This window comes from Vollenhovia emeryi, unplaced genomic scaffold, assembly GCF_000949405.1.
Source record: "Vollenhovia emeryi isolate VEMERY1.0 unplaced genomic scaffold, V.emery_V1.0 DF939211.1, whole genome shotgun sequence".
NCBI classification, from domain to species: Eukaryota; Metazoa; Arthropoda; class Insecta; order Hymenoptera; family Formicidae; genus Vollenhovia; species Vollenhovia emeryi.
The window spans coordinates 785,844-800,523 of record NW_011967155.1 but is presented as its reverse complement, the minus strand read 5'-3'; the positions used below and the strand labels follow the sequence as shown (position 1 = coordinate 800,523).

General features: G+C 47.6%; 2 protein-coding genes across 2 annotated transcripts in view; both read left to right on the top strand.

Annotated features, from left to right (window-relative positions):
• The first annotated feature begins 1,129 nt into the window (after positions 1-1,129).
• On the top strand, positions 1,130-6,270 carry LOC105561127. Its single transcript, XM_012010852.1, has 6 exons — positions 1,130-2,099; positions 3,928-4,502; positions 4,779-4,917; positions 5,116-5,294; positions 5,458-5,601; positions 5,710-6,270. Exons 1-6 carry the CDS (start codon positions 1,916-1,918, stop codon positions 6,268-6,270), a joined length of 1,782 nt encoding a protein of 593 aa, XP_011866242.1. The 5' UTR covers positions 1,130-1,915.
• A 7,237-nt stretch (positions 6,271-13,507) lies between these two features.
• LOC105561126 overlaps positions 13,508-14,680 on the top strand; it is a 6,948-nt gene continuing 5,775 nt past the window's right edge. Inside the window, exon 1 of the mRNA XM_012010851.1 lies at positions 13,508-14,012. Within this exon, the coding sequence (XP_011866241.1) occupies positions 13,555-14,012 (458 nt within the window). The 5' untranslated portion in view covers positions 13,508-13,554. The remainder of the gene's footprint in view (positions 14,013-14,680) is intronic.

Below are 14,680 nucleotides of genomic sequence, written 5' to 3'. Positions count from 1 at the left end.
GCCGCCGCCGCCGCCGCCGCCGCCGCCGCCACTACCACCGCCGCCGCCACCGCCGCCGGATGAAATCAGTGCGACTGGAGTGCACCGCGAGGGAAGAACGCGGGTCTCCCCGTGTGCGGCCCGCCGTTCCCGCTTGCGGCACGCGCGCGCGCGCGTCCGCCCGCCCGCCTCTGCACGTTTGTACGTCCGCTCGCGCTGATCCTCTTTCCGCGAGAGGGTAACATACGCGGGGCGACTACGATGTGGCACGGCGAGTGACACAGCGGAGGGAAAACGCAGACGACGTTATATAGGTCGGTGTGCGCGCCCCAATTGATGTTAACGGCCGCGCGAAACGTTTTGAAACACGGAGGACGAGAGTGCGTCCGTTCATTCATCGCCGGATAGAGGCGAGCGTGCGAGAAATCGTTGTGATAGTAGCGTATAGTTTCAATGTACAAAGGAGAGGGGTAGAGTCTGCGAGACGAGCGCGTCCTTCAAATCGATCGGGATCGCTTTTACGAAACAATCGGCGTGTGATCCGAGGTGATCGCGGAGAACGAGAGGAAGAGCCCGCCTGGAGCTGACTGATCGATCACGCGTGGACTAGGTCAAGTGACGAATTAACAGGCGAGGGCAAATTGGAGCGACTCAACGGAGGAGGCGTCGAGAGACAATTTTCGATCCGACCCCCTCGGTCGTCCCCGATCAAGTATCGATCCTGGGAAAAGGATCCGAAAGGATCGAGCGATATCCTCGCCGTAGGAAGGAGAAGAGAGAGACAGAGAGAGAGAGAGATAGAGGAACGTGAATCAGCATCGAATTCACGCGCCACGCCGAAGCGAGAACGGTGTCAACGAAGGCGCGGAAAAGGTCGCTGGTTGTTTTCGGGGGGCGGCGGGGAGAGGAGCGCGCGAGGGGTGCAGCAGGTGCAGCGGGAACGCAGCTTCTGTCATCGATCTCTCCGCGGCTGCAGCGAGCATGGCGCGGCCCGCCGCACACGCCGCGCCGCGTCCGCGTGCGGACGCGTGGCGACCGACGGCGGCCGGGCGATGATGATGACGCGTTAAAAACCGGTCACGATCGTCGGCGCGACGCGCGTCGATCTGCCGACGATCATGTCGACGACGAGGAGGAGGTCGACGTCGACGTCGACGGAACCCCCGAGCCCTGGATCCGCCCGACGGAACGCGGGAGAAGACCGATCGTACGCTTCCCTACGGCATCCCCTGCGCTCGCACGGCGCGAACGTTCGAGCGTAAACTTGCCGTTGGCAAGGGCGAAGGGACGCGTGTCTCTGTGCTCCGCACGCTCGGCGCCCTTTGAAAACGAAGAGGAGAGCGACGCCGGTCGCGCTGCGCGTCGTCCGCGGACGCGCGGACACAGTGTTTACATTTGGCCCCCCCGAGAGAACCGCGAGACGTGGACCCGCGAAACTGGGATATCGACCGGGCGGAGAGAGCGCCCGATCCTCGGCGACGATCCCACCCTTTAATTCTCGGCGTGCTCGGCTCGCGGAAACGTGGACTTGAGAGAGCGCCCGGTGTTTACGTCCGTTCCGTGAAATCTCGAGGGTGCGAACTTGATGGGACTTAAGACGTGCGAGATGAGGGAGACGCGCGCGTTTCAATTGACACCGTGATCAAGAATCTGACGATTCGCGCGCTAACATGAAAAGTATCAATAGCAATTTTCGGGAACGTCGGGAGAAGACGAGCGATCCGAGGCACGGGGCGCGTACTCGCGTTTACCGATCGAAGCGTCAAGGAGTTCGATCCGCGTCGCGTGATAGTGACTGTAACCGAGATAGATCGCAGTATCGCGCGATGCCCGCGCGCAACGGGAGAGACGTAGCCTAACCGTTGCCGCTGGCAGGGGAGATCTAGGATCGATACGCGCGAGGCCTCAGACGCGGGGGTCGCGCAAAATCGCAGAGATGGACTGCTGCAATTACATCGAGGCTTACGCGGCAGGTGGTCATTTTTATCAGCAGCAGCAGCAGTACTTTTGCTACGACAATGGTGGCGTGGCGTATACCGGCTACGACGCCGCGCCGATCTCTAACGCGATCGACCTTAATGCTCGATACAACGGGGCGATACCACCCACGTATCCGACAGGTAGAGAACGAAATGCGTGTCGCAGCGAGATGACAGTAGTTGCGTAGTTTTGCAGTACTGCGCGTGCACGCGTATTCTTTTCTTGCTCCCCTGCCGGAAATAATTCTATAGAATTCTACAAAAAAATTAAATACAACTGCCAGAATCTAAGAAATTCTACGTAAATTTAAAAAGTGTTGTACAAATCAAATTGAAGCTGCTAGAATTGCAACACTTTTGTTAATTTTCGTAATACTCTACAAGTAAGCAGATGTTTTAAGACTAAGATTTTGTTGTTTCTCAAAATTTTTTAACTAGTAAAGTTTTGTACCAATTTTTACAAAATTGTACATTTTCATGAAATACTACTTGCAATAATTTCTTAATTTGAGAATATTGTAATTTGTGGTACTATTTCGTAGATATTTTTACAAAAATATAATGTTTTAACGAAGATATAAACATTTATACAAATTTCTATTTCAAGTCACTTTTTGTAGTTATTTATAGAAATTATTTCCGCTAGGGTCGTCTCTCAAAATCGCGGCTCGATTCAAAATTAAAAGAAAAATACAAACGCATATTTCTGTTCGTAAAGTGAAGAATAGATATAGCGACTGGGAAGTTAACTTATTATTGGTTAAGGGCCGGTTTTTCCAACCTCTTGGTAAGTTAACTAATAGTTAAATATATGTCTTTGGTTTTCCCTTAAATTAGACAAAAATAGACATAGGCCCGGTTTTTCATTTTCTGGTCAACTGTTAACCAGAAGTTAATCGACTCCATCTTTTTCTATGTCCTTATTATCTAAGAAGAGACAGAGAATCGACTAACCTCTGGTTAACAGTTAATCAGAAAATGAAAAACCGGGCCATATAAGTTAACTATTAGTTAACTTGCCATAAGGTCGGAAAAATCTACCCTTAGAGCCGATTGTTTCAACCTTCTGGCAACTAATAAGGCGACTTTTGGCGATTGTTTGGTACACATACCAAAGTATACCAGAGTGTACACTCGGCGGCATGAATGCTTTTACACCTGAAAACAGCCGTCGAGTTCAATATATTCCGATAGAAAAATTCATTTTAATAAAATTAATTTTTCTATTGTGGCAACCACCGAGAGTATCTTACCACACCTACCCTTTTAGGGTATAGCCTTCCAGAGGGGAGGTTTCCCTCGGCAAGGGTTAGCAGCCTGCCGAAGACGAAGTAAAACCAACTGCTCAAAGTACCAGAACGAACTGAATAAAACAGGCTTCAAGCCTAATACACGAGGAAGAAGATAAATTTTCCTATTGGATATCTTTAGCGTTTTTCTTCAGGTGTAGAGGCATCCACGACGCTGAGTGTACACTCTGGTACACTTTCGTATATTCACCAAACGGTCGCCAAAAGTCGCCTATAGTTAAATACTGTATATGTCTTTGTTTTTCCTTCAAATTAAAGATATAATTTAACTATTAGTTAGCTAACCAAGAGAAAACCGACTGTGGAAAAAATTAAAGCTGGGAAAAATTGAAATCTCCCTCAATCGGACGAATAATAAAAGGTTCAAAAATCTATTATATGCAATTGGATAATCCAAGGTAGTTAGTTATGCAAGGGCAATTTGATGAAACTTTTATGCTATGAAACTCATTCGTGAAAAGTCATTTCACTTATAATGAATATTACGCAATCTCGTATTATTCGAATAAATGCTTAACACGCCCGATCGCTTTAGGAAGCTTATCGTATTATTTGTTTCTGTCGTGTATTAATATATGGCGTTATAAATACTCGAAAATGGCGAAGATTACAGCATTATGCATTTCGATATCAATAACAATTGCGTTTTTCCAAACCAGATTACGTGTATAATCCGAAGGAGGCGAGGCTACGGAAGGCGATGCGCGAGCAGAATCGCGAGCTGTCGCGGCGATCGATCTTGCAAAGCGCGATCGCGACCGCGAACGCGCGCACGGCCGCGATTAGCGGCGGCAATTCCGTCGTTTCCGCGTCGATGGCCGGCGGCTTCCTGAATCAGCATCACCGTTTCGATTGCACGTCGATGTCCATGGGTCCGAACGTGAGCCCCCATCAGGTGGCCGAGCCCTGGTTCCAGGCGGCGCATCGCCTGAAATCGGCCGCGCACTCGCCGCGAATCGGCAACTGGTACGGGAACGTGTGCGGCGATCCGATAGAGAGGCTGCAAGCGATGGGCACGATGCACCAGCATCAGCAGCAGCAGCAGCAGCAGCAGCAGCAACAACGCGACCTCGAAAAGCTCAAGGACCAAAGAAACCAAGAGTGCGCTGCGGCGGCGTTTTCTTCCAACGGCTACTCACCGGATATCGCAACTGCGGAGAGAGAAATCCGCCGGCAGGAATCCGCGGCGGAATACGCAGACTTCGTCGACGGCCAGAAATGGCATCCTTATCAAGTAATATACAGAGCGCGATGGCAAAGCTACAGAAAACGAGATAACGTTTGAGAAAAAGAAAATGCTAATCTCGATTTGCGAATATCATTCGATTATAAATTCGCAAATTTTACTTATCTCGCTTTTCATATAATGATGCTTCTTAACTCGATTGAACGTAGAGTACGCTTCTGTAATTTATACGCAGTGAAATGCGAATAGATACTTTTTTTCTCTCCGACTGACAATGAGTCATGTTAAATGTCTTAAAACATCGCCTGATATCTCTGATTGCAGAACAGCGCAAGCCCTCATCCGCTTCCGAGAACGCCTCATCCGTCACCGCAAATGGGTGGCGTTCTTCACCCGAATGTCCAGAATACAAACGCGCATGGGCATGGTCCATGGGGCCAATTTTGTCACGGCATGCTACCACGTAAGTTCCATGTGTATGGGGGCACTTTATCCTTCCGTCTCACTTTATTCTATCCACGAGATGATTTTATAAACGCTGGCGATTCGAACGCCGAATGTGACTAATCGCATTTTTATATACTTTGCGGAAGAAAAAGAGGAAGAGAACTTATCGCTGGTAAAACATTTCGTACGCTATTGAACGTGTGCAATATTTCAGATGTCCCAAACGCGGCTCGCAACGCGGCGATTCGGGGCCCGCGACATGCAGTTTTCTTACGGGACCGCACACCAACCAGGCACTGTGCATTCCTGGAGGACGCGTCGCAGATGAGTTACGCGCCGAGCAAGTTGAACATTGATAGCGTTCGCGCGTCTTATCCGCCGTCGGAGCACCAGGTATTCCATTCACACATGTCTGACGCATCGTTGCTCAGTGGATACAGAAGTCTCGCGAATAGGCACATAAATTGTAGCAACGAAGAATGGCGGGAAATCATAAATAGACGTTACGCCAATTTGACATTTGCTGGGAATCAATGAGGAATTATTATCTACGCAGATGCCAAGGTTGCTGGGATCAGCGGTGAATTCCGTCATAGACTCGACGACGACAACGATGAATCGACGCGAGGAGGACGGCGGGACCAAATGGGAGCCAAACAATACTGGGATGTCTCTGGACGAGCTCGTGCCAACCTCGACGGTAAAGCACGTCGCGCTCTCGCTTCAATTTTTAGATACGCGACTTGGTCCGTTTATTAGATCGTTACGTCACTGCGCCCGAGGTCTTAAAGGCGTGTCGCGATTTCAGCCGCAGGAAGGCGCGGTTTCTCACGAGAAGGAGCGCGAATCTCGGCACACGGGCGAGCGATTCGAGCTGAAGAAGAAACCCGTCTCGAAGCAGCCGCTTCCGGGTTTCCATCAGGCCTTTGGCTCCACGGAGATCGGCAAGTTCTCCAGGTCCGAGTTCTTCGTCAACATGGTGGGCGAAAGCGGTAGCGGCGGCGACGTCACGGCGGACGACGGTGACGGCGCCGATGGTGGCGATGAGGGCGATGTAAGTAGGGAACATCCCCTGTCGGAAACGATGGAGAACGCCGCAACGGCGGCGGCTGCGGCCGCGGCAGCCGCGACGGCCGCGACCGCGGCTACGGCGGCGACCGCTGCCGCAGCGGCGGCCGCAGCGGCGGCTGTCGCGGCCACCACGACTGGCGCCTGCAGGATTTTCGACGCCGAGGATAGCCAGGCCACATTCGCCGTCGACGACGACGCCGTCGGCGCGCCGTCGCCGATTGGCAGCGCGTACTGCGGACAACCGGCGGCGCCGCGCTGGCACAGTCCACACGTAGGTGCTATAGGTAGCGAAATTTAAACGAGATCGGCTGCGGTATCGCGTACTGTCTTCACGACACTTGTCGATATTTTGTGCTACCGAGAGATATCGAGGGGGCAACGTTTTAGGGAGCAAGCATTCACAGAATTTTATATTCTTTAGATTAATTGGGAGGCGGAAGAGGGTCACGTGTCAAATTGATTACTTCGCGATATTGCAAATGGCGACTTTTTCATTACGGTACTAACAAGTATCGTTGGCGCGGTACAGAATACCGCCGCAGATCGACTTCAGTAGGACGTTGTCCTCGTCTTTTTTTAGGCTAAAATGGTTCCCGTAGCTTTCCGACGCGTGACGGTTTGCGATGAAATTGAGTGGCGATACATTGTACTTCCGATAGAAACAAGTTACAGGTGTAACCATTGGTAGTTTCGGTGTGTAGCGAACTTGGGTAACGAACGAACTGTCCATATTTTACGTTGCATATGCCAATAGGAGACTTATCCAGTAATTGGAATCGCTATAATTTCCACGTATCTCAATTAATCGCCCACAGTGATTTCTACGTTTACTCGAGACAATGAGATTCGCGAGACGACACGAAGCACCAAAGCTTCGATGTCTCCGGCATCCGGAAGTTGGGCTCGAAATCGCGTCGGTTTCAACCCCTGGATTTGTCTCCATGATGAAAACCTTTGTCGGAACCTACAGCGCCGCTTGGAAAGTAAAAGCGGGACACGCGTGTCATGCGTAGCGAATGCAAGTGCATCGATTGGCGAAAGCTGTCGGGGATCGATGTTGGCGTACGAAACGTCCCGACAAACTGCGAACGTTCGTCGAGATTGTGCCTTCCAGAGGATCGGGGACGCGTCGGGGAGTTCTCTCGTCGAGTTCTCTCGCCTTATCGAAAATCAAAGCCGCACGATACACCGCGTCTCGTATGCCAAAAGGAAGATATAATCAAAAGAAATCATGCCGAGACGATTATTGCTCGATCGGCACCTTCCATCACTGTTGTTAGATACCGTCGGTGTTATACACGTCGACGAGTGATTATATATATAAATATATATATTATACTCGTGTGTAATAAGAAAGAACGAAAACGCGCGACGAAGAGAGTAAGTTATTTAGTAGATTCCTTAGGTCAGAACGTATTGCCGCGCGGGGGCTAACCATCAAATAAAGAAGTCAAGTACGCCTGCGAGCGTAGGAGGCCGAGAAGCCGACAGGTAAACGCTCTTTCGCTTCTGGAAAATAATTGCGAAGGGGGATGCACGGTGGTTCGTGTTAAGAATCTGCATTTGAGCATTTCTCCTCTCCTTTATCGAGTCCATCTAAAATTAATTGCACGATTGGACTAATTTTTTTCCCCCCACAAATATTGTTCATTCGCAATATATAAGTTTCAGTTAATCGAGTAATTAGCTAAATACTTTAATTGACTTAATTGCTCTTACACGCTTCCTCGCGTATAAACGTATTCATTTCTGAATCGCATTGACTTTTGGACACGTCAATTCTGCAAAGAACTGCTTTTCGTTCCTTCCACTGTCCAACGAAGCGTATTTGCCGGCAGATTCTTAATATGCGCTAGTATCTATAACTTGCGTCTAGTCTTATATCGACCAGTTAATTCGGGATTAATTCGTGCCGGATACCCTGTACCTATGATGGGACCAAAAATTTAACGAAAAACTTTTACGTTGCGTTCACCGTCGCGCTTACGTCCTACGTATGGTCGCGTAAAAAGAACTTCCCTCATTCTGTTCGCGCGATCGCTCGCGAGTGAAAGCAAAACGTCACACTTCCGCTCCGAAACGTGGAATATATTGGGCAGAATTAGTGCGACTACGCGAATGAAAGTATATTAATACACATATATAATTGAAACAAAAATATGTTCCACTTCTTGCAACGGAATAACCATAATCTCACGCCTTAAAAAACATATTTAAACAGCCGTCATCGAATCGAAGCGTGCGTGTATCATAACCGAAAAATGACGCTGTCTTCGTAGGACGAAAATTGGAGTAATTCTGAGCTAGATATCGATAATATTCGACGTCGTAAAAAAAAAAATAAAAATAAACTTTCTTGGCGTTGATGTACTGTGCATGTTGAGAGATACAGATAAACTTTAAATGAGGAATACTGTTTAATTAATCAGAAGAACGTAAATGTACACTGTGTGATACAATATCATAAGCAACGGTAGCTAAAGGTGATAGAACAAACCGACCTACAATAGACCTACGTTTTATGCAAAATAAGTACCACAAATGTCAAGTCTTTGATGCTGAGAATATTAAAGGCGCAATACCCTTTCAAAATGAGAAACAAAAAAGCATGTTGAGTGAACAAATTGGCATTTGCGGTATAATTGTCCTGTGATACGAGATGGACAAAAAGATCAGCGTTGAAAAATGTATAACTTTACTCTCATTCGATTGGGACGATCGCGAGCAGTATGAAAAGAATAAAAGAAACAGATGTCTATGCGACAGTAAAGAGAAAGGAAAACCAAAACGATGCGTCTCATTTCTTTCCCCAGCTGATCCCGGAAGCCTACCTGACGACTCCCTTGTTGTTTCCCTTCCCACCGAAGTCCCACGGTATCCTAGAAGCCAACGCTATTCACGGATTCACGGAAGATGGACAACTGGTATCGCATATCTTGCCCAAAGAGTGTTGTTGGTTCGCGCAAACTGGGCACGCGATAACCAGGATTCCCGATGGCCTTGTGGTAAGAATGACATCCCATACAGCATGCGTGTCTAAAAGACATCCTTAAGGCATCTTTAAGTCGTCTTTTAGACATAGTTGTCTTTTTGGACATACGTGCTGTATGGGATTGATTCAATAATCATCCCTCCAGATAATAACTGAATTATTCAATGTTGTAACTCAAGAAATTAGTCGTGGTTTCAATTTTGGTGCTTGAGTACTGCTGTTGATAATTTTGAGGATTTTTAATCGGACTCGCGGTGAAATTACGCAGACTTGCGCAGCTTTAGTGGATTATTCCGATCAGAGAGAGTGGATCCGACGGAGAGCAACGATCCCCCGTTCGATGGAATTCCCGATGTTGCTCGGTAATCGCGGTATCGGCTGCGAAAGAATCATTAACGGTCGAAACCGTGACGTTATCAACGTAGACGGGACTGGAGATCGTGGCACTCGGCGAGAACACGAGACCGCCGCCCTGAAGAGTAACCGGGATAAGAATTCACTCGTTGACTCGAGCACGCGCGAGTCGAAAAAGAAACTCAAGAAGAAAAATTAAAGAAAATCGGCAAACGATATCGTTAATAATTAAGCAGCAATTTGATTAAAGATTCATACGTTTTATTTGTCAAGTAATTTACGAGTTGTCACGTTCATTTATGCAAGTATAATTATGTATAATTTCTAAAAATTATATATTTCTCATCTTATATCATTCTGCTTCCCCCCTCCCTTCCCTTTTCTTATTGTTATACAAATCTACGGCGTCCTGTAAACATCGACTCGCGACACCGTAAGTTCGTGCAATGAATGACTCTAGACGTGTAAAAATTTTACGTGCATCGTCTTATCGCAGATTTATTCTTGGCCAACTGTTCAATTGACAAACGCCTGGGGAAACATCGTAAATCGAGAGACTTTTGAAGGTGATGACATCTTTGGCCGGTAAACGCCGCCGCTCTCGGAGTGCACAACTTCCGCTAAAAGTGTTCGACGAGTGATACAGTTTGTAAATAGACGAACGCCGAAAAAGCCGCGTTTGGCGCGGTTTATCAAAGCGGTCGTAACTACGGCGGTATCTCTCAAACGATATAAACGAACGTCGAAGACCTCCCTACTCATGTCTAAAGGCTACCTAGCGGCAGGTAGCAATAATCGAGAATAACCCCTATCGTAAACGCCACTGCGGTGTCGTGCGGGTTGCGTAGAAGTCGTTCGAGGTAAAAATTTTTATGACACGCCACCGTGCAGCGAACACAACGGACGTGAAACTATCTCCGAAATCTCTTAATTTCCAAGTCGTGCGCCAGCCGAAAGAAACTGAGACAAGAATGAATAGCCCAACTCCGCGGCAGAATGTGTTACATTGAAGATTACGATCAACAGGTAAAAAGAAAACATCCCTGTTGCGGAAAAATATAATAAAAATGTCGTAAAAAAACGTAAAAAGACAGTAAAAGGTTTTAAAAGTTTCGTTTGTGCGCCGTGATTTTTACAATTGAAACTCATACCTGCTTTCGTAAAGTTGTCAGCTTAGGACATTACTGCCACTTTCTTCCTACGTCGCTACGTACTGCTTTCTTATATATAATTCAACACATCCGCGTATTGAAAGTTATATGATCTAAGAAATTCTTGTCTTTTTACGACTAGACGGGGCTAGTCCTCCAAGGATAAATACGACACTTTCGTTTTCGACTCCACTTTCGAAAAGATCTCTCGCGCGGTTGATGTCACCGCAGTTTGCGGGACCGATGGCATTTCTGGCAAATAATCGCGGATGCAGCCGGGCCGCAAATTGTAATTACCTTCCACGATCTCGGCCCGCCTTCAATAAAGATGGCTCCTCGCTCGGCCTCTGGCGATGTCGCGGCACCAGGACGATCACGATGTATGTGCTCTCCGCACGAAATTGCTAGCACAAATAACCGATAGGGTTACGGCCGTCTTCGCGTCCGGCGATTGCTGTCCGAAACCGTGCGGGATGGCAAACAAGAAAACGGTCCTGCTCAAATATCTACTCGCGATGCGCCGTGCGATCGGTCCGCGAACGACGTTCTGTTGATTTTTCTCATTTGACTCTAGACGGCCAATGCGTTCCGGCCTCCCGATCGTTTCGCTCGCGATAGACGAGCAACTCCATTTTCACAATCGACAAATATTATAATTGCTGCAAGACGCCAGTTTCACGGACAGGCCTCCTCGCCGAGGCCGAGAAGCGATGCATCCGCGAGGCTCTGGGTGAATTATTGAAATTTTCTTCGACGAAATCTTCGATGCCTCGCTGTATCTAACAAGTTCGTTTTGTTCGCGATAGACGAGGAACTCCATTTTTGCAATCGACAAATATTATACAATTGCTGCAAGACGCTAGTTTCCCGGACAGTCCAAACAACACGTATGTCTAAAAGATGACTTAAAGACGTTTTAAGGTACAGATGTTTCGCGACAGTAATGCTCAAAAGTTTCTTCCAGACAGGAATCAGCACTCAATTATTACAGTAATATATCGCGAAGAATACATTTACGATTAATACATAAGGAAAAATAAATTCGAAAGTTTATAGTTTGAGGTGCTGTTGCCACATCTCTTACACAACGCTCATGTCTACTGCAGCATAATTTTTCCCATTTTTCAGTTTTAACTGTTTATATTGTCGAAACGGAACGGTCAATAATTTTGATTTTTTCCCTAGTTATTCGTCCTATTTTACTTTATAACATACTTGTTTCTCATACGAATTTCACTCACCGTAAAGCTTAAAAAAATAAAATGTGCCATGTGTAAACAATATTTCACGTATAATGATATTACAACGAATTATATTGTTACGTGCAATAATATTTTTAACGTGTTTTACACGTAATATTTCGTGTAACACAGCAAACTTTAACTTTTAATCTTTTTTTTTAGAACTTTGAGACAGTTAATTTTTATTTAATTAGTCTTATTTTTCACGTATTAACGTAAAGAATAAACTGTAAAAATTTGAAACAATTCTCACGTAAATGAGTTTACGAAATAACTACCTTAAAGATGTCTTTTAGTTATGCGCGCTGTACGGGAAGCCCCCTCTCCGAGGCCGGGAAGCGATGCATCGCGAGGCTCTAATTGTAAGTAAATCATTGAAATTTTCTTCGACGAAATCTTCGACTCCACGCTGTATCTACATTCGCGATAGACGAAGAACTCCATTTTCACAATCGACAAATACTATAATTGTTGCAAAACGCCAGTTTCACGGACAGCCACCTCTCTGAGATCGAGAAGCGATGCATCGCGAGGTGCTAAGTAAATCATTGAGATTTTCGCGAAATCTCTGCGACGCCTCGATGTATCTAAATTCCATGAACGAGTTGTGGAAGAAAATGGAGTTCGATATCACAGCTGTGCGAAGTCACTTTTCATATTTAAATAAATTGCCCGTCAAATAAATTGACCGCGTGGTGAGAAGGTGACCTGATTCTACTCCATCACTTTTTGCTGTTGCAATTAATGCGAACTAATATTAAAAATAAATATTTAAATAGAAATTAGAGTAACTGGCGGAGAAACGATTTCTCGAGGTTTCTTTTTTGGCGGATTTTGCGCCGGGGTCCGTTATACCTTGTCAACGAGAGCAACACTTATCTCTCACGAGGAACAAATATGCGTCGCGTACTTTCCTGAGCGCAACAGACGCAAATATTAACTCGCAGAGGTGACATGTCGCGCTGCCGCGACTCGATCCGGTATCGCGGCCGCGCGACTCCGGTCCACGAAAGGGAAACACTTGCTCGCGACCCTGGTAAAAGAGGGTTCCTCCCCGTTCGGCCGCGCGACGCTTACATCTTCGATCGAGACGAATTCGCGACCGATTGATATTAATCGGAGGGACGATTGCAGCGACGATTCGGTCCACCACGTGCGGATCCGCGTACGTTGTTCGCAAGGACTAATCGTGAACCCGGCGACCGGCGACGTGGGCGGACTGCCGAACGACGTGTTCACTGTCGAACCCACCAACCGTGGTGGATCTGTAAAGACGAGTCACTCGTCCATTGGTGGAGCAAGACATCGAAGGCGGTCCCCGCTGTCCTGGCGACGGGGCGACCGGCCAAATGGTCCTCGACCAATGGACACCGCAGTGGTACCGCCATGCTGCACCCGTGAGCTCCTAATTTAGCGAGTAATTAGCACCCGGCAGGCGCGAACGCGACTCGGGCCGGTGCCTCTCTCGGCGGCCGCGTACCCACCGACGAACGGAGAAAGAGAGGACGCGAAGCGAGAAACAGAGAGGCAGATATACCGCCGGTCAGTCTTCAGCGAGTCTTCGCCGGCTAGTGTGAAATATCGCGCCCAAGTGTTACGAGTCTACGGCCACGCGGCGCGGCTACTCGCGACGCGGCCTATCCTCCGCCGCCGACGGAGACGTCTGGTGCCGCGACGAACGACGCTTTTCCGTCCCCCTCCGCTGCCCGTCGCGGGATCGCGTCCGATTTTCTCGCGGGACGTCGCGAATTCGGGATCCCCGAATCGATCAACGGCGAAGGCAACCCAGATTTTCATCTCCCTCCCCTACCGCGAGAGTCTCTCGGGAAAATACACCGCGTCGTATGTGGCTTCCGTTTCTTTCCCTCGTGTATGGTTTGCGCTACTGTCAGAGATCGAGAATTCAATTTCCAATTCGTGGATACATCGGAGGGAGTAAGAGGATCGAGGTACAGCTGACGTACTGGAGACCGCTGAAGATGCAACCGGCGGGCGCACCGCGAACGCCGGGTTCTCCAACGCGCTCCTCGTACCACGAGCGCGACCGGGAGCGCGAAAGGGAACGCGAGCAGGAGCGGGATCGCGAGCGAGAGCGTGGCGGACGGCAGCAGGGCCGAGCGAGTCCTGCGGAGGATCGAGAGGATCGCGAAGAGCGGGGTTCGATCGTGAGGCAGAGCCTCGGGCCTCCTGCCGCGATCTCGGGGAGCCAAGGATTGCCGCTGTCTCTGTCGCTGGAGGATCGGGAGCTCTGGACTAGATTCCAGTGCATTACGAACGAGATGATTGTAACCAAGAATGGCAGGTATATGCGGAAGAGTGATTAATATTTCATTTTAAAGGAAAGATGAATTCTGACGCGAATCATTCAACTTCTCCGTCGCGACTGTTTAAAAAATCGCACGACCGGCAAACGCACTAGGGATGAGAATACAGTGAGAGAACGGTCTCGAGCTTTTTGTGTACTCCTAAGTACGAAACGACGCATTTTTCCTAGCCGTTTGATAAGACGTCCGATATCCGATGGAAATATTTGTTTCTACCAGGGACAAAAATATCACTAGCTACAATTTCGAGCGAGCAAAACCGGAAATTTACAATTTAAGATTTAAAGAATGACGTCTCTTAATACCTTTCTCAATTACATTTCATAGCAAGAAAATGTAAGCTACAGTGAAAGGAACCAGCTGTAGCTCGTATCAGACTACGGATTGAAATTAGATTGGAATTTTGAGATTATATTGGAATTTTATCAAAGTAAAGTTAACTAATTTCAAGTTCAGAAATTTTTAAGTGGTCAAACGTTTATCTAATCTCAATTTTAATCCGTAATCTGATACGAGCTTAAGTGTCTAAACAGTAGCTCTGTTTTGAAAGTCTTTGCTCGTATACTTTTTGACGGTAAATCGATATATTGCTAACAAAGTTGTAACGGCGTGCGAGAAATCAAAGCGCATAAAAAATAAGTAATAA